The 20,447-nt window shown below is 40.8% G+C and overlaps 1 protein-coding gene across 1 annotated transcript in view; it reads left to right on the forward strand.

Annotated features, from left to right (window-relative positions):
- DNAJC15 (DnaJ heat shock protein family (Hsp40) member C15) overlaps window positions 1–20,447 on the forward strand; it is a 33,595-nt gene that overhangs the window by 6,343 nt on the left and 6,805 nt on the right. Inside the window, exons 2-5 of the mRNA XM_066581762.1 lie at window positions 4,365–4,416; window positions 10,181–10,254; window positions 10,385–10,461; window positions 14,525–14,595. Of these exons, the coding sequence (XP_066437859.1) occupies window positions 4,365–4,416; window positions 10,181–10,254; window positions 10,385–10,461; window positions 14,525–14,595 (274 nt within the window). The remainder of the gene's footprint in view (window positions 1–4,364; window positions 4,417–10,180; window positions 10,255–10,384; window positions 10,462–14,524; window positions 14,596–20,447) is intronic.

Raw genomic sequence — 20,447 nt, forward strand, 5'->3', positions numbered from 1 at the left:
TCAGATGGCGTGATTCGCCGGGGATTTACCGAATACAACTCGAATACAACCGATACCTCGAATACAAGAGTTTCCAGAACCACCAGAAGGTCTACGGTAGATGATTGTAAGAAGTAACATTCTTCCTTGGTTTACATGTATATTCTGTAGTTCTTGCGGGTCGGATCCAGTGAGTTATACAAATACATGATCATCAGTTTTACACAAGCAATAAGTTATCTGCAACTTGGTAACAGTAGTCATTCTAGGAGGGCACTAAATGCATAAAAAAAAGTCCGAGATCTTTTATTTCTTTTTTTACCACCTCTGATTGTTGCAGCCGGTACACTGAAGAACATGTATGTTTTTATGTCACTGCAGCCATTTACTATATTTTACTTTTGGCTATTCACCATTCTATTCAAGAAGCTTCCCTTCTTTATTTACTCAGGTTATGGTGGTAGCAACCTGAAACATGAATACATTTTTCTATTGAAAAGCTTGCTTGAGGATGTGAATAGACTCAGAAGAATAGAACTGAACTAAGCTATAATAATGTTTTTGTTAATGGTCTTACAAGAGCTGTCAGAATCTCTGGTTCCATATAAAGGAGGCTCAAGGAATCTCATTCAAGGATGAATTTTTAATAGGATTTTTTTTAAAGGTCAGCTCTCAATAAAAACTTGCTTGGATAATACTATGTGCTTAGTAAATGTTGTCATGGAATATAAAGTGTTAAGTTTCAGAATGCAATAAATGTTTCTTACCTTGTATTGGACTATTGGCCCTTAAATAGAAGACTAAAACCTATGCTTTGTAGTGCCAGTAACTGGGATTTTAAGATAAGAAGTCAACAGACAAATTAAATAAGGCTAAGCTATGTTAATAGAGAAGACACACAACTATTACAGAAATATTGTCTAATGCAACAGCAATATCCTGACTTAGGTCATTTCTATGTCTGAGACGGGCCTTAAGAGCTTTGAGGCTATTTGGTAGATGTCAATAAGCCTTATGATCAATCAGCTTTGTCACCTATGTAACACTAACCTTTGTAGCAAGTAACTCTAGAATCCGCCTTCTTCTTTCTGTATAAGAGTTGGTAATGTTGATAATAAAGTAGAATTCATTGAGTTCTCATAGAGAAGTGTCTTGATATAACATGGAGTGATTTCATGCTATTGATAGATAATTGCTAGCAAATATCATCACGGGCTTCCATATCTACCAATTTGGCACCTGGCAACGAGGTCATCTGATCGGTACCGGTGTGGTCCGATAGCAATGTTCTATATAGAACGGTGTATGGTTGATGCCTGTCGCATGTTACTTAAGGAACAGATATTCACCCTTTTCCTAAAATCAAGACATATCATCATATAAATAAAGTCTTTGTGGTGTTTCTTAGTTATACCTGAAAAAGCCACATCACTCCCAACATGGTCACAATTACAGTTCTTTCTCCTCTAATAGCATGTAGCGATACATCGCTATCTACACCGGACCCTTGTGAAGTTAAAGGAGTATTCTAAGACTTTTTTTTTTTTAACATTTTTGCATTTGATGTCCTGCAGGGACCTGCAGCTAGGATACCCACAGATCAACTGATTCCCAGGGTCACTATCATTGCGTTGAGTTAAGAATCCTCTGATTATAGCACAACAGCCCAAGTTTGTATTGCAGGTACAGCTCCCATTGAATTCACCGGGAACTGCACCTACAACATCAATCAGGGCTGCTGCAATATGGTCAGTGCTTCCTGCGCTGACCGCAGTGACAGCGGCCCCGGAAATCGTCTTATTGGCAGAAGTACTGGAATACTCCTTAGATGGAATTTTCCAGGTTTGAACTTTGCTCATGTTGGCAGTTTTTCTTTGGGTCAGATTTCCATTGCTATTTGACTGCAGGAATAAGATTTTTTTGCAGTTTTGTCGTCAAAACTTCCTCAAATGGATGGACCCCCATTGTAAGTCAGTGAGATTCACCAGGATTTGTTGGAACACAACAGATCTGTCATAGCTCCTTCGAGAATGAAAGCCAAGACACTATTGTGAACTGAGCCTTATCTAAAAGCTATACTTTTCTGCCCACTAAAAGCAGTGGAAAGCCACCAGATGGGAGCTACAGTAAGTGATCTCATTGCCGTTAAAATACAAAATGTTTGGTAAAAATTAGGTAGGATAGTAGAGGAAAATTCCAGAGCTTTTTACTTAATGCTACTTTGACCCCTTGGAGGTAGCCAAGAACCTTGTACTGTAATGGAGGGGTGTAATATGCGACCCCAATGGATAACGGCGATTGCATGTAAGTAAATAATTTAATGTTTCAGCTCTCCTCACAGATTGGAGCCATGAGGGGAGCTGAAACTACTCGCCTCCATCCTCCATGATGTCCCGCAGCGTTCTGTTCCTTCCAGGGCCTGACGCCACCTTCTGCGCATGCGCCCCAGACGTAAAACGGCAGGTGCATGCGCAGAAGGCTCAGAGGCCCAGGGACTTTTAAATCGTAGTAGTTTTTAATAGTAGTAAGATCATGTGCTTCATGTAAACAGCAGTACCTTACGCCATTGACAGGCTATATTAATTGGTGGTCATTAATGAGAAGAATATCTCTCCATGTAAATCCATCTTTACTGTTAGGGCGCTATTACATGAGCTCCAGCACTCATGCTTTCCTGATAATTGGTACTATTAACAAGCTGTAGCAGCGTTAATTGACGGGCAGTGCCTGTAAGTGCAGGTGCTGCCCAGCATTTGTGGGGAGAATATTAGCGCCTGCGACAAGCGCTCGTGTAATAGCGCCCTTATTGTAATATTTCTCTAGATTAGCTTCACCTGCTTTCCCTCTATTTTCCGAGTTATATTTTTCTGTCCATAGCTGTATTGTGATAAGTGTGAGTTTAGGCGTTCTACTTGCCATGTATAATGTTTTATTTATTTGGTGGTGTTCTACTGATATTCCCATTCCTTATTGTGTCTGGGCTGAGTCAGTGTTTTCAGTACGTAGAAGTAAAGTCAAAGCACTTTTCTCACAGAATTTGAAATAAACTATAGAAGGCATAAAATACAAGGATGGCGCATAAAAATACAGAACAAACACCTCAGCAGAATGGAAAATGTCACTGCTTGGGATTGGGACGTGAATCACTTCTGTTCGCTAGAGAAATTCTACAGTCTCCATAACAATTCCAGCTGGGGTTGAAGCAGATGGTTTCTGTCCTGCGCTCACTCACTGCTAATGTGTAGTACATGTAAGTAATACTCGCCCGGAGAGGTCCGGGGATAGGAGAAACGAAGTGATCTGACAGGCTGAGCCTTGTTATCACTGAGCATTTTAAATATAACCGGGGGCTTTCTTTTCGAGACGATGACACATATAGAGACGTCGGTTCTTGGAACTTTAAAGGGGTTGTCCCGCGATGACAAGTTAAGTTAAACACTTCTGTATGGCCATATACATGCACTTTGTAATATACATCGTGCATGAAATATGTGCCATACAGAAGTTATATACTCACCTTCCCTGCGCTGGCATCCCCGTCTCCATGGTGCCGTCTAATTTCAGCGTCTAATTAGATGCACTTGCGCAGAAGGGTCTTCTCCCTTCTGGTCGGTCCGGGCACGAGCGGCGTTCTGGCTCCGCCCCCTTCGCTGCGTCATCACGTAGCTCCGCCCCACCACGTGTGCCGATTCCAGCCAATCAGGAGGCTGGAATCGGCAATGGACTGCACAGAGCCCACGGTGCACCATGGGAGAAGACCCGCGGTGCATCATGGGTGAAGATCCCGGCGGCCATCTTGGAGGAAAAGTTGCAGAGAGGGGATTCGGGTAAGTAAAAATTTTTTTTTTAAATTTCAACACATCCCTTGGGTTTGTCCTGCGCTGAACGGGGGGGCCTATGCAAAAAAAAAAACCCTGTTTCGGCGCGGGACAACCCCTTTCAGTCCCTATCGTTCGGATCTCTATTTACCATTTACCTACATATTACGGTCTCTTTTTTTTCTCTGAATTTGGTCCACAATGTGCGTTATATATATGGACAGCAGTTTTGGCAATGTAACCAGCCTAGCTTCCTAGCTTCTTTCTGCCTAGAGGTGATCCGAAAGTGCAGTATTTCATGTAATGTATGGCACTAAGTACAACGCATCCATAGAGGAACACGTTGGTGTCCTTAACTGCAAGCATGGAAGAGTTTGAAAGAGTAGAACTTCTCCAACTCAACGTTGAATGGACAAAGGTCGGTGGCTAGGCTCTGCAATAGGAGCCTCCAGCCTAACTGAATAGCTGTCACAGTATCTGTTTATCTAGATCTGAGAAGAAGTGGTTAGGCGCTGTTAACATACTTGTACATGTGTGAATTTATCATGCTTTATTTTCTTTATATAGGGTGGGACTATGATTACCGTGGGACTTGGCGTTGCAGCAGCAGCTTTTGCAGGTATGAACATTTTTTTATAGGCCTAGATGTTGTGATTTTTCAGCACTTTCGGTAGCTGTAGGCTCATTAATTAGAAATCTCCTAGAGCTTTATCACTGGGCAGTCTAAATATAACAGCTGGCAATCTTTAGGAATCAATGGGGAAGATTTACTTAAGGCCCATTTAGACACAACGGTTATCGCTCATAATTTGCTCAAAAGCCGTTTTTTTGGCGATAATGATTGTGTGTAACTGCACTGACATGGTGCAGTTTTCGTTAAGCCGTCACTCATCGTTGTCTTTCAGCGTGCTGTAAGACAACAATGAGCCTTATTAGGGATTCACAGCGGGATACAGCTGATGCTATTGTTTCAGCTGTATCCCACTCCCTGAACACAGGCAGGGTATGAAGAACAGAGCGGTCCAGCTGTGTCCTCCATACCCGGCACGGAGCGCTCTGTATGACAGCCGGGCGCTCGGAGCGGGGAATGGCTGGATGCAGAAGACAAGCGGGGTCACCCCGCTTGTCTTCTGCATCCTCCGCTGGCAGCGAAGGTGATCGCTCATCTTGAGCGATCATCTTGTGCTGTAAATGACACAACAATTATCGCTCAAAAGTGGCTTAAATGACATCTTTTGAGTGCTAATCATTGTGTCTAAATGGGCCTTTAGACTGGCATTTCACATGAAAGTAAGATTTTCCTAATTTATTAAGGAGACACTCTTAATGCATTTGATGTATCTTTGTCTCTCTGTGTGGGAGGATATGGCGTTTATTTTTGCAGTAGTTTATGCCACTTCCTTTAGTAAATTCTAGTAAATCTGTCAGTCCACAGATGTCCTTCCAATAAACCCCATCCACTTTAGATATTGTATTTGAAAACAATCTCCACGCACTTTCTGGACCAAGATACGTTCCTTTTACTGAGTGCAGTAAAAGCCATGTTTAGGTTTTCATTCTTTTAATTTCAAGTAAAAGGGCTTGAAAAAAGGCGCTTTTTGTTGTGCCAGAACGCGTGGCAGTTTTTTACTTGAAATTAAAAGAATGAAAACCTAAACGTGGGTTTTTGACTGCACTCAGTAAAAGGAACGAATCTTGGTCCAGAAAGATCGCAGGGCTTTTTTCAAATACTCTTGGACAATATGCAATTAAAGCTCCTGGTGAACCGGTAAGTATTTTCAGCTCCAGACGTCTCTCCGGGTGAAAATATGTTTTCGGTATATCCTATAGTACGAACCCCTGTGGCAATGTCCCAGGCATTAACAATAATCCCTGTTGGGATCCCGTGAGGACTGGAGTTATGCACTCCTCATCTAAGTGAATCTTTTACCTAAGTGGGTAGCGAAAATAGGGGATCCAGAGACCCCGGATGGCCATCCCAATGGGCTAGAATCTCAACTGCAGAGCTCTTCAGCAAAATTGCACCCATATGACTGCTGGAATACATTTTTTCATTAATCCTAAAGCTGACACTGGCCCCCTCAGGGTGGTCTGACTGAAAAGTCTCAGACTCTCTAATCTTGTGACAATAGATTTAATCTTTGTGGGAGGAAGAAAACTGGCTTACCTTTTTAAGTTCAGCAGGATCCCCAGAAATACATGCCTGTGATCTGGAATAAGACAAGACCTCTTTCAATTCTATCGGCGAGTCCAGATTGGATGGAATCTCTATCACTCTTCAGGTTCAGGTTTTCTATTGTCCGACCCACTAGAAGAAAGTTTAAATGATGATGCTGTCTACTTCTCAGATATGGACCATGACCTCTATGCTATTAACTTTGTAAATATTCTAGGTGCTTGAGAAAACCCAAAGGGGAGAGCCCTGTATTGTAAATGCAATATTAGGTCCTAAGTCTGAACCGCCAGTCTTAGAAACATCTGTGAAGACAGATGACTGAGAACATGGTAGCGTGCGTCCTTTATGTGAACGGATGCCATTACACAATCTGCTAATAAATAATGAATGGTATTTTAAAAAGACTCCATTTGAAACTTGTGACAAAACACATAAGTGTTAAATGCCCTTAAGTTTATAATACCAAGATAAGAGGCTTTCTGTGTGTTTTTTTTTCTAGAAAAAAAAGACTGTTGAATAGAAACCCCGACCTCATTCTCTTTCTGGAAATTGAAGAACTCCTTTTTTTTTTTTTTTTTTTTAAATTGCGGAGGCATTCTTTAAAATCTATTCTAAAGCCGGGCCAAAGAAATTCTCCCTGGCAAGGAATTGCGGATAGTCTGCTTTTAGAAGCAACATCACCATTCCACAGCTTTAGCCATAAGACTCTACGAGCCTGGAACTTAACCTAAGAGAATCAGCTGAGGCATTAGCTATGAAATTATTCTGGATATTAATCTCAAGGAGTGGCTGCAATACTAGACTTAAACATGAAGTGGAGGCTTTCCGATCTTCCTTCATGTATATATTTGCTTTTTTATCCATAGTGTCCTTCTTAAACCCCAAGGTTTTTAAAAGGGAGTTCCCCTTTCTTACAATCTTGGCTACAGGGGCATCTACTTTAGGGGCTCTATAGCAATTAGAAGTTTCTTCAATAAATGGTCATTTTCTTGTAACAGAACTAGGGATAAAAAAATGTCCTTTCCGGCTTTTTCCATACCCTATTAATCAGCGCTGTAATATTCTCCTGAATATGAAATGGTCGTCTTCTCCAAGGTCTTAGGCTGTCAGGCTTTTAATCTTGCATGAATCTAAATTGTTTGGCATTTTCATAGTAGCTCTGACTGCTTTTAAATGCAGATCAATGTTGTCTTCTTGAAAGGGGTTTACCCCCAGACTCATCGGAGGAAGACTCTGAGAAAGTATACCCTCCTCCTCTGCCTCTGATACACTGAGATTGAAGCAGGCATATAAGAGCTTTTGGGTTTAGCTGGAGAAAAGGATCACTTACATTCTTCCATATATCCCTTAACTTCAGCTCTAAAAGAGGGAGATTCCTCAGCGACAAGTTAATCTAAGCATCTACTACATGGGGCTTCAGAATATGTTTGTGGGAGCTTCTTCTAGACACCACGCTGCCTATTTTAGTCTTAGCAACAGCTTTCCTTGAAGAACTCTTACGGCCCTAAAAAGTAGCCGAATAGAGGAGGGAATCCAGACTTTCCTATGTCCCCCTGGAGACTTATGTGGACAGGTAACCCCTAGGTAATCCCACTTAGTCTGGGAGTGATGGGGCCCTGTAGCCCCATAAGAGATCTTCGCAGGAGGAAATCCACCCTATGAGCAAGAAACAGGAAAACGGGGACGATGGGAGGTGGGCTGTCATAGGCATAATGGAAAAAACATTTTTCATTTTTTAAAGTCTATCTCTTAATTATTTTTTTTTTATTAAAAAATCAATATACTAATTAAAAATATTGTTGAGAAATGTTTTAAAAATCAGTAAAGATTCTTGGAAAAATTACAACTGCGTTAGAGGATCCTTTTGGAGCCAGAGGCACAGATCGAACTGAAAATCTTGACCGAAATAGTACACTCTGTGATACTGTAGTCGGTGAGGTCTATTTAGTGCCGTTCAACTCGAGCATGCATGTTATCCAGCAATTTCTGTATATTTGTCAGCTCAGAGGATAGAGACAAACATTGGAAAGTACCCAGAGCCCTGGAACACCTGAATGGAAATGAATTCCAGTGCTACAGGGGTCAAACAAGAGGGTCCGAGTCCGTTTACAATCTGTGTATAAAAAGGACTTGCTTAGTAGGGGAGCTCCCAATGAGCGAGACCCCGCCCCCCTTCACCCCTGTAAATCCAGGTATGCTAATGTACGAACTTGTAACCATGTCTTAGAGTCCAAGCCGCAGAAGTTCAGGAAAGCCAACTTATTTAGGATACAGGTAAATATACGTTCAACGGGCTTCAGAGGACCAAAAGTTAGAGCCTTCTTTATCAAGCACATCATACAGGAACTACAATAAAGAAACACAGACCTCTGGTGGCTGATTTTGGTGTCAGTGGATTTGTACCATCCACACCACAGCCGTAAAATCATAAAATTGGAGTTTGATACAACCCCTATTAGAGCCAGTCAAAGTTCCCAATGTTAAGTCTATGGGCACGCGGCTAAGTGACGTTGATATAAGGAGAACCGATATTAACACTGCGCGCTACTGTTCTCCTCACCAACTCGGTCACGCTGACCCGTGGATCGCTCCCCGTCTGGGGCTCAGGTGGAACCGGGGAGGTTGGCATGACCAGAAGAAAGCCGGTGAAAGCGCTCCCCAAGTCCTTCCCTGCACGGGGTTCCTGTGCTCCTCCTCTGCTGGAGGCACACAGAGTTGACAGCCTGGCAGACCACCATCGGGTGAGAGCAGGGGATCTGTATGGGGAAAGCTGGCGCTCCTCCGTCCTCCTCTGCCGGAGGCTCTTTGAGCTCCACTGGATTCCTCCCCCCTCCACAGATAGCTGACAGCCTGGCAGACCCCCATCAGGTGAGAGCAGGGGATCTGTATGGAGAAAGTGGCAGGGCTTCCAACATAGCGTCCATACATATTTCTGAGCCATCAGTCTTCTGTTGTAAATATTAATGAACTTCTCAAGTGTCCTTTTCATACATATTTGCCATATCCTTTTAATTTAGTGGGGAAGAAGAGGAGGGGGGACTCGGTACTGCTATACACAGGCAAGCAGACTCTGCACTGCTACATGCTTGTACACACGCACTCAACACTACTACACGCAGGCACGTGGGCTCGGCACTGCTACCCGCAGGCAAGCACTCCGCACTACTTTACGCAGGCACGTAGGTTCGACACTGCTACCCGCAGGCATGCACACACTCTGCACTGCTACATGCAGGCACGTGGGCTCGGCACTGCTAAACGCAGGCACACGCTGTGCATGCCCGGGAATCTGATGTCACGGACATGCAGTGTTTGTTTCTTTTCTTTTTTTTTTTTTTCAACAGAGCAGGGATCAAAACGCTGCCCCTTCGCAATTCATGCGTAATACGTGGCGTAATAGAGCATGTTATTTATTTCTCCTGCATATCAATACACAGTGCCCACATGTAGGTGTGACTGAAAGAGTGAAAGTCAATTGACTGTCATTGCCTTCATTCACCATATGTTTTAAACACAGGAAGTGCGTGTGCGTAAAACGCAATGACAATACGCCTGCGTGAGTGAGCCCTAAGGGAGTGGTCCTTTGCAGAAGTTTCATGGTACTTGTTTTGCCCGTCAAATGACAATGCTGGAGCATCTCTTGTTAGAACTGCTTCATGATGTCCTTCTGTTAACCCTCCTGGAAATGTACAGGGAAATAGAAATATTTACTAGAACAGGCACGTCAGGAGCGGGTACTCGTTCTTCTTAAGAGAAGAATAGCAGGCATTTCTGTATTTTTCTGTGTACTGTTCTTCTAACTCGATTTGACTCCAATTTGCCGGCAGCGCGATCTATAAAACGTAGGACTAGCCTTATAAACAATGTATTTCTGAGATGCTAGACTGAAACATTTAGAGCTACTGTTGACTTCTCCGTATTTCTTAATTTTGTTTTTCTCCATCTTGTTCCATTGACTTTTCTTTTTCTTTTTATTCCCGCTAGACTCAATGTGGATTTCTGTTAAGACTTTGAGTGAATAAACGCAAGACTTAAATTGCTTGATGGAAAACTGCAAATAGCTTGAATTTAGTTAGCAGAATTGAATGAAACGAACAAACAAAATAACCGATGTCTCACATGGATTCAGATTTTAACTATAAACCGTAAATTATTTTCAGTTCGCAAATTGCTGTGGAAAGTCTGTAAATTGTATGAATCTTTATAGGTCGCTTCGCTTTCCAGCTGTGGAAACCTTTGGGTCAAGTTATCATGGAAAACGCTAAGAAAATCTCCACTCCTGTAAGTGTGAATTGGCTGTTTTATAAGTAAGGCCTAGATGTGTGACGGTTCAGTGTAATTCTCATCCAGGAAAGTGATTTTGTTACACTGCTGGTATTTCTGCAATATTGCTTGTTTTCTGTTTCTGCAGAGTCTTTCTTATTACTACAAAGGAGGATTTGAGCAGAAAATGAATAGGCGAGAAGCAAGCCTTATCTTAGGTGTCAGGTGGGTGTACTGGACTTACTTCCTTGGTAATATCAGTAAATACAGTAAATGTTCATAAGACAACCAGAGTATGAATCAAGCTGGGGTGAATCTACTCTCTGTGATTAGGTAATACACATCCAAAGGTACAATCGGAGGAATTGCCAACAAATAATGCCGCTATGTATGTTTGCTTCTTCCACCAAAGCCCACCAAGGCTTTTAAAGCAGATTTGCCACCTCTCCTGACATGTCTGTTTTTAATGAAGACTCATATTCTCCAAAATTAAAAGTTTTTTTTCCTTAAAAGTCTGCATTGTACTGTTCCTTTTTTGTTCCACCTAGTAATTTTATGAATTGATTATCACTATGATTGGGTGTTATAAATTGGAGAGTCTAGGGACACGATCCCTATCAGTGCTGACCATGTACTGACACATCTCTTTCACAAGGAGAGTGGAAATGCCCAGTTCTCAATTTAATCACAGAGGAACGCCACAATACCCTTTTACATGGAATGTTTAGCGTTCAAAAAAGTTGTTGGATTGTTCGAATTTTAACGATAATTATCGTTCAGTGCAGACACGGACAACGATTCAACCCTGAAAGAGAATTTGTTTGCTTCCCTTTCGTCGCTCCTTTTATGCAGGCATATAGATAACCCTGTGCAACACAATTTTTGTAACAGACAAGCAGATACAGTTGGCTCATAGTAACTTTACTGCGCTGAATTCAAATATGATATCCGTTTTTTCTGCCACGTAATGTTTTCCAGTTATGGGGAATAATGTAATCCAATTGTCGTTGTATTTTTTTTTAAATATGCCTATACAGTTAATCCAGTCGGCTCGCCATTAACCTTGCTTAATAAAAAGAATAACAAACGTGATAGTGCAACTATTTCGCAATCACTATTACATACCGCGTGCTGTCTGAACACTATAAGGGTAGGTTTATGTAACATATAGGGTATGTTTCCATGTGGCGTAAACGCTGCGGATCATCCACCAGTAAGTCGTAATTAATGAACTGTGTTTTTACAGGTCATGGGTTAGACTAAAAAAACTAAATTTAAATCGTGAAACAAAAATACATGTTTAGTATCGCTGTGTCCATAAAAGTTCGATCTATCAAAGTAATGCATTATTTACTCCACTTAGAACTTTTTAAAAGTTTTCCAGTACATTATATGGTACATTAAATAACACCATTGAAAAATACAACTCGTCCCGCAAAAAAACAAGCCCTCATACAGCTATGTGGATGGATAAATAAAGGAGTTACGATTTTTAAAAACAAAATAAAAAGCTTGGCCACTACGGGGTTAAATAACTTGAAAATGAAACGTGCTGCTATTATTCAGTTTTACCTGTAATCGGCAGGTTTTAATTTTATGGAAACGTATCAATTATTTTCTGTTACGAAAATTTTTTAAGCGTTTGTTGCACAGTGTTAATTGTTTGCTTGTTTACACGTCGTTGCGTTCGAACAGTGATGGTTTAGTCATTCACTGGTGCAGTGAATATGAATGACTGAGCGATGTACAGACACATTTCAGAACAACATTACAAACAATGTATCTGGCTGTTAAACGGGTTGCACAAGTGAACTCTGTCATCATTCGCATGTGCGAATGATTAATCACTCTGTGTCAGAGGAGCCATAGGCTGTGTCCACATGGCTCAATCCTTTGTGGAGTCCACCTGTAAAATCACAGCAGAAATCAGCAGCTACCGTGCTGCGTTTTTTACCATGCATCTGCACCCAGATTTAGCACTGTCATTGGGCAAAACCCATGTGGGGATTTCGGACACAAAAACAGGCAGAATTCCACCGTGTTTTTGCACAGATCACTACGAAGAAGTAGCATGTCCCTATTTCATACGGAAATGTGTTGGAATTCCGTAGGAGGATTTTTTGCTATTTACAGGGCTGAATCCACATGCAGATTCACAGCACAATATCTGCCTATTTCTACCACGGTTTTAGTGGCGGAATCTGCATGGAAGATTCCACTGTCTGATCAGAGCCTAATGAGAGCATATGCTCCAAAATTAGTACATGGGGAATAAAGTATTTACTAGAACAGATCTTTGGGGAGTGGTGCAAGTTTTCGTTAAAGAGACTGTCCCCATGTTTTTTGTTTTGCAGCCCTCACTGAGAGCAGTATAATGTAGTGCCTGTCGCACTGATTGCAGTGATATGTCTCTTGTGTAGATCTGTGCAGAGTTTTAGGGGAAACTTGTATATTCATGAGCTGCAAACTGGCCACACCCACCCCGCTCACCAGCCAATCATTAACAACTATCTCTTTATGCACAGTAACATGCAGACAGCAGTCAATCATTGGCTGGAGGTGGGGTGGGTGGAGCTGGCCTGCAGCTCATGAATATGCAGGACTACTTCAAGGAGTCCTCCATGTATGTGCTGCTACTGATAAAATGGAAGTTTCTCCAAAACTACTGCACAGATATCACTGCAATTGGCATGCCTGCCGCTATTCTGCCTTCAGAGAAAGGTGCAAAGGATTGTGGCAGTCTCCTTAAGGCTGCATTCACACGAACGTATATCGGCTCGGTTTTCACGCCGAGCCGATATACGTCGTCCTCATTTGCGGGGGGGGGGTGGGGGGGATGGAAGAGCCAGGAGCAGGAACTGAGCTCCCCGCCCCCTCTCTGCCTCCTCTCCGCCCCTCTACACTATTTGCAATGGGGAGAGGCGGGATGGGGGTGGGGCTAATTCTCGGAACTGCTCAGTTCCTGCTCCTGGCTCTTCCGTCCGTCCCCCCCCTTCCCCCACAGATGAGGACGACGTATATCGGCTCAGCGTGAAAACCAAGCCAATATACGTTTGTGTGAATGCAGCCTAAGGGTGACTACCTACTACAGGTTTTTTTTCACTGCGAAATTCGCAGCTTTTTTTATACTGCAGGGGTCTATGGGACTTGTAATGTTAAAATTGCGAGCGCGCAAAATCACAATTTAGCGCAAAATCGCGATTTTGCGGTAAATTGTGATTTTGCGCATTCGTGATTTTAACATTACAAATCCCATTGACCCCTGCAGAAAAAAAAAGCTGCGAATTTCGCAGTGAAAAAAAACTGTAGTGGGTAGTCACCCTAAGACTAATTATTTTTTTTAAATTTTATTTTGTAAGCTATTTTTAAAGCCATGTTTTTGGTTGCTAGACACAGTGACATGACTCTGGGCTAACTCGGTACAATGCTCCGTATCTGGTAATAAACCACTTCTGCTTTGCCTACGGGGCCTATCTAACAGCTGTCTCATCCCTTTTTACGGTGCATTGACAAACTTTAGCACCAGTTAAACATAAACCTGCATTTATATATATGCAGACTAGAAAGAAGTGTCACTACAACCAGCACTTCTTAAAGAAGAAAACTTGTCTTCATTCAAAACTTCAATAACAGCATGTTAATCAAAGCAATGACAAAGAATCTAAAGGTTCAAAACTTGTAAGCATATGACGGTACTTGGCAACATTCTTTTATTCGGAATTTTGAGTAAAGGCAAGTTTTTAACATCAAATTATGTTTCATTTTGAATATTTCACCTTGCAAGCCAGCAAGGAAGCTGCACTGCGGAATAGTGACAGTTGGAATGGCATTTGGAACGCAAACACAGTGGTAGTGAGTTCAGGCTCTTTATATGCTGGGGTTAGTAATATGATGATTATTTGATACGTAAGCTAAGATAGGCCATCATATATCACAACGGATTAATGATTATAACTATTATTAATGATTTCATAAGGTGAAGTGTAATGCATATGTTCTAATGAGTCTAAGTGGGAAAGCCAGCAATTTGTCCTTCATACTCAAAAATGCAAATATTCATCTGGATAGAACTGCGGTAAATGAATTGGTAGAAAAACAATTATTGAGTCGGCTAATTAATTGTACAGAGCAGACAAGTTTCCTAATAGATTTCTATTTAAATTGCTTGTGCAATACTTGATCTCACCCACAAGATGGCAAAAGTCCTGCTTCATTTAGAACACGGCTGTAAAATGTAATTTGCACTTAATAGTTGATACAGTTTATTGTAAAACTTTACTTTTTACAGTCCATCTGCTAGCAAATCCAAGATCCGCATGGCACATCGGAAAATCATGATTTTAAATCATCCAGATAAAGGTAAAATAACTTTTTCTTTTTTCAGATTTTATTTAGCAATTAAGCAGCCTGGCAAAGTTGATTCTGTAATATAGTTGATGATGTATTAATCGTTACTCTAGATTATATAAGGACCTGCCACCTGCACATTAGAAGAGGTGATAATGTGTAATGTATTTTTTTTTCATAACGAGATTTTTATTACAAGCGATTCAGACAACTCAGATGTCTTTTGGAGTCTGACTTCTCCAATGAGCGTTGTTATTGCACAAACTGAAAAACAAAGCCATTTTAACCCTAATCTGGTAGCAGTTTCAAAGTGCAGACTGCAGTAAACAAGGATTGGGTGAAATAGACCCCATGGTACCACACGAGGGTTAAGGCAACCAGTCTGACCTGACAGCAGCATGTTATAAAGCAGGAAGAGCCGAGCAGAACAATATATAGTTTTGCAAAAAAAGTTCAGCATAACTTGTATTTTATTCATTTATCTCTGCTTGTTCTGAGCTTAGGAGTCCAGTGGGCGGTCCTGTTAGTGATTGGCAGTTCTGTATGACTGTTTACAGAAATGGCTGATAATCACTGATAGCTCCACCCACTGGACCTTTAAGCTCAGAATGAGCAGGGATATAGATGCAGAATACAAGTTATATTGAATCTTTCCCCATAAAACTATATATCAATCTGCTCAGCTCATCCTGCTCTATAACATGCTGCCTGCAAAACAGACTGTATTTTTCATGTGACAGGTTCTGTTTCATTTAAGACATCCATCGTTTTAGTCGTCTATGAAAAATATGAAAGTAACAATTTTTCCTATATTGTGGATGTATGTGAAATCATTGTGTTCTTACTCTTATGTTCTTCAGTGGTTAAACAGGTTGCTGGTTGGGAATGAAATCCTCTTATCCCCCCTCCTTATGTGCATTAGAGTGCTTGTGAAAAATGCAGTTCTGTAAAGTTCACAAGGACAGATGAGACACTTGGTAGGCAACAGGTCGAAAGGTTCACTTTTTACATTATATATGAAACAAGCTTAAGTCCTGCTACATGAATCTTGAGCTTGAGACATAGCTGTAGCGCTAACGTCTTCTATACAGCAAATCTTAAGAAAGCATGCACTTGTGGTATGACTCTCATTGTTCAAGCGAAAATCATATGTAGCAGGAACAAACTCCTCGGCAAGTTACTAATTGTACCATAATGACACAAACATTCCAGGTAGCCTAAGGTTGCTTCATAGCTTCGTTACATATAAGCTCAATGTCACTAGAAGCCATCTGATTCATCCCGTTTTCCCAGTGCTTGGAAGTAAAGTGTATTTCACATTCTTGCCTTTGCAGTGAACCTGCTCGGTTTTGATTCCTATCATATACAATGCTAGTTGTCCAGGTTTTCTCATGTCTACATTATTGTAAAGCAGGCTGTGCTTAATCATTTATAACCAGAGTTGCTAAAAGTGGGAAAAAAGTCTGCTCAATCACTTCCATTTTGGTAATACACAAGAAATAAAAGCTCTTCTGAGTGAGATTGCCTTCTGTAAACTTGCCATAAAATATTAATGCCATTCAGAGGTTGGAAATTACAGGCTGCAGAACCGGAGCACAAATGCTGTAACTAGCCAGGTTTTGAATGTAAATGATTTATTTTACAGAAAGACTATTATAACTTCTAAGTAGACCGCATCTGCTGGAGAAAAGCACACCCATATGCTCATTCCTGCCTCAGCTTAAAAATAGCAGATGGTAAAACATTACGCTGTATTTCAGAAGTCAAACAGGAGACTATTTTTTGCTTTCCTTGTAGGAAGATTTACATCGGTCTCCACATTTTACAACACTTGGCTGACACTTGACCCTCAACCTCTGATCCTAGGAGGGTTTCCAGAATGGACATACGTGGGTGTGATGTCTGTTACTGAGAGATCTAATTATGCTCTTCTGCTACATATAGTCAAGTCCTCATATGGACATATTGTAAAGCTATCTCTAGTCACTTACACAAGGACATGTCGCTGTGATTTATTAGTCTTACACTTAGTTTACAGCGTAGATCATTACAATACCTGTACATGCAACTTCCACTTAAGCTGATATCACATACTGATATATACAATCATGACACACTACATAGGGATCATTAATGCTATAGAACTACAGTATTCATTTGTATATCGTGAGCACTCAGTCTAGATGAATTGCCCCACTGTGCAGTTACATAGGACTCTTTAACACAGGACAACTGTCAAGCACTTCAGCACCCGCCAGTCATCCCAATGATCCTCATCCTATACTTTCACATAGGAGTGATAACACTGGACAACAAAAATGCACTTTGAAATTTTTCCATTCTCAAAATAGTTGAACTACCCTAATTTGGGGTCGAGAAACATGAATATGACATTATTTTGACTATTGGCTCTGATTTTTAACCCATTAAGGATCAAGCGCTGTTAATTTACGGCGCTTGGTCCTGGGCTTTAATCCCAGCTGATAGTAAAAGTACATCTGAGGGATTAAAGCTTCTGCAATCCAAATCAGAAGCAGGTTGGGTTGTCAGCTGTTAGTCACAGCTTAGAACCTGAAAGAGAAGACAGGAGGGGTTTTAACCCTTTCTTTCTTCTCCTTTTCAGAGTACACAGCGCTCAATGAGCGCCATGTACTAACAAGCGAAAGCATAACTTACACTACATAAGCCGACAGTCATGTGACCGCCAGGATCCCCTGGCACACCAGAGCTACAGGGTCCTAACAAACCCTGATCAGCTCTGCCAGTGGCTATTGTCACTGCAGAGGATGTTTTTCCCTGACCCTGGGGCTCCTATGGATGCCCCAGCTACTGTGAGAAAGTGTCAAATAAAAAAAACATGTGAATGTCTCATAGAGTTCTTATGACATCATGACAAAAATAATTACATAAATGAGTAAAACAAAATTACAGAATAAAAGAAAATAACCCAAAGCCGACGCCAACCAAAACAGTCGCCGTATGCGCCCTGTAATGCAAAACTATACATTATTATATATCAAAACGTCTGAAACAAAATGAGGGACCCGTTCTTTTACTTTATTTTAGTGTAAATATACTAATTAAAAATAACTTTAAATGTTCATTTTTTTATACTTTAGCTATTTTACCCCTAATAATACTAACAAATCAAAAGCATTTGTTAAAAAGATATTTTTAAAAATAGCCCTGTGTGTCATGGAATAATAAAACAAAAAACAATAAAAATAAATAATTTTGGTAGCTGTAGGAAAAAAACGAGGGCAGTTAAACCACCACTTGGGTAATTTCCCTAAAACTGTCTTGTTCTTAAGGGGTTAGGATATACTAATCTTAAACCAAAATACTTGGAAGGTCTTTCTTTTCTCAAAATAACTCAACTACCCTCATTGTGGGTCGAGGGAAATGAATGTGACATTAACCCCTTAAGGACATGGCCTATTTTGGGCTTAAGGACGTAACGAATTTTGGGTACATAGACTATATTGTAAAACTTTTATTAATTTTTTTAATGATAGGGAGAGAAAACATGAATTCTGCCGTAGTTTTTTTTTTTTTTTTTAAAGTGTTAATCATGCAGCATAAATGACACAATACATATTTTCTGCGGGTTGGTACGATTACAACGATACCAATTTCATATATATATGAGCTCTGTCCATGAAAAAATAAAAAAGTTATAGGATTTTGAAAAAAATATTTTCAAAAAAAAGTTTTTAGTGCAGAAAAGTAGAAAAACCTAAAAAATATAATTTTATATATATATATTTTATATTTTTTAGGTTTTTCTACTTTTCTGCACTAAAAACTTTTTTTTGAAAATATTTTTTTCAAAATCCTATAACTTTTTTATTTTTTCATGGACAGAGCTCTGAGTTTTTTGCAAGACAAGCTCTAGTTTCTATTGGTACCATTTTGGGGTACATACAGCTTTTTTGATCAATTTTATTGCGTTTTTTTTTTGGAGGTAAAAATAAAGCATTTTGCCCAAGCTTTTTAGCGTTTTTTTTCCTTTCACGCTTTTTGCCATGCAGGATAAAAAGCATGTTCAACTTATTGTATGCGTTGTTACGGACACGACAATACCAAATGTGTGGTTTTTTTTTTTTTTTTCATTTTTATGCTAATATGAGAAAAAGCCCCAAAAAGTTTTTTTTTTTTTTTTTTTTTTTACTTTTTTCTTTTTTGTACATTATTTTTATCTTTTGTATACACCATTTGTGTCCCTGTGGGAGACTTGCATCATACCACCAATGATTGCTATGATAAGGCATTGCAGGATTTCTCTCCTGCAATGCCTTATCGCTTGTTAGAGCGATTATAAGCAGTGGCAATACAGGATGCCTGTAGGTGGCATCCTGTTACCATGGCAACCATACTGGGCTCTCTGCGATTACATCGCAAGAGACCATTGACGTCACAGAGGGAGCGCGTTCTCTTTGTGAACCCTTCCCATGCCGCGATCTACATAGATCGCGGCAGGGAAGGGGTTAACAGCGTGGGTCGCATATCCGATGCACCCCCGCTGTTGCAGCAGGAGGCTGGCTATCAGTGACAGCCGGCTCCCGCTGCTGGATAGCGCAAGATCTCTTCTGATCTTGTGCTATCCACATGACGTAAGGATATGTCCAGTTGAGGGAAGTACCCTGCTGGGGTTAAATTTTGTTTAGTCAGCCTAACTCTGGTTTTATAGATGCGCTAATGTCCCATAAAAAGGCTTAATCACGTGAACTGATTCTCTTTGCTAGTCGCTTGTACTTCTTTTCTGGGACGTTTCTTGTCACTGTCCAACAATAATCCGCAAGCAGAGAAGCTTCTATTTTCCCTGATACTTTTGTACCATTTTCTATACATACTGATGGAATCGCTCTTCATGTTCGTCACTCACAGCACTGCAGTTGTCAGGGAAGAAGTCCAGGTGCAAATGTAGGAAATGGATTTTGAGTGACATGTTGCAACCTAATCTATGGTACTTTTATAGAAGTTTTTTCACAATCTCAACGTAGTTGTCAACTCTTCGATTTCTCAGGAAGCCTAACCTCGTGGATCTGAATGAAGGTACATATATTTAACTTAAATAGGCTACGTATCAGAGCTAGAGATAAGCGAGCACACTCGGTAAGGTCAGTTACTCGAGCGAGCATCGCTCTTCTCGAGTAACTGCCTTCTCGTCCGAGGGGTCAGCGGGGTTGAGCGGGGAGCACCGGGAGGGGGGGGGAGGGAGAGAGAGATCTATCTCCTCCCCTCCCCGAGCATGCTCGGACGAGAAGGCAGTTATTCGAGAAGAGCGATGCTCGCTCGAGTAACTGACCTTACCAAGCATGCTTGCTCATCTCTAATCAGAGCCAAAAGCTAACTCAAAATTTTCAATGTCCTTTTCATTTCTTTCATGATGAAATGATAAAGAAATACCTATTTCCTAGTCGGAAAGACTTTCACTGTTGACCAGTGTAATCGCTACATGAATGGAGATGGGAGTGTGCTGGCGATCTTTCGGCTACCCATCTCCATTCAGAATAAACAGGCAGTTGGTCATAAATGGAGGACTACCTGTTTACATGGGCCGATTATCCTAAACTACATGACAAATGATAAACAAATGAATTATCATTCGCTGTTCAGTTGTTGGCCATCTTTACACTAAAATTCTCATTCAGCTTTGCACAATCCAGTGATTAATTGAAAAATAGTCATTCCAAGGAAAAGGGCCCATAGCTACTTACTTTCCCTCCAGTTTGACAGAGTGTATTGCTTCTTTCTTTTGTACTAGGGAATTCTGCAGATGACACTAAATGTAAATAGTAAAATTTGCCCTCTTCTATATTATACAACTATTGTGGTTGCACACGGTCTTTTACAAGCCATAT

This window comes from Eleutherodactylus coqui, chromosome 1 (genome assembly GCF_035609145.1).
Source record: "Eleutherodactylus coqui strain aEleCoq1 chromosome 1, aEleCoq1.hap1, whole genome shotgun sequence".
Classification (NCBI taxonomy): Eukaryota; Metazoa; Chordata; class Amphibia; order Anura; family Eleutherodactylidae; genus Eleutherodactylus; species Eleutherodactylus coqui.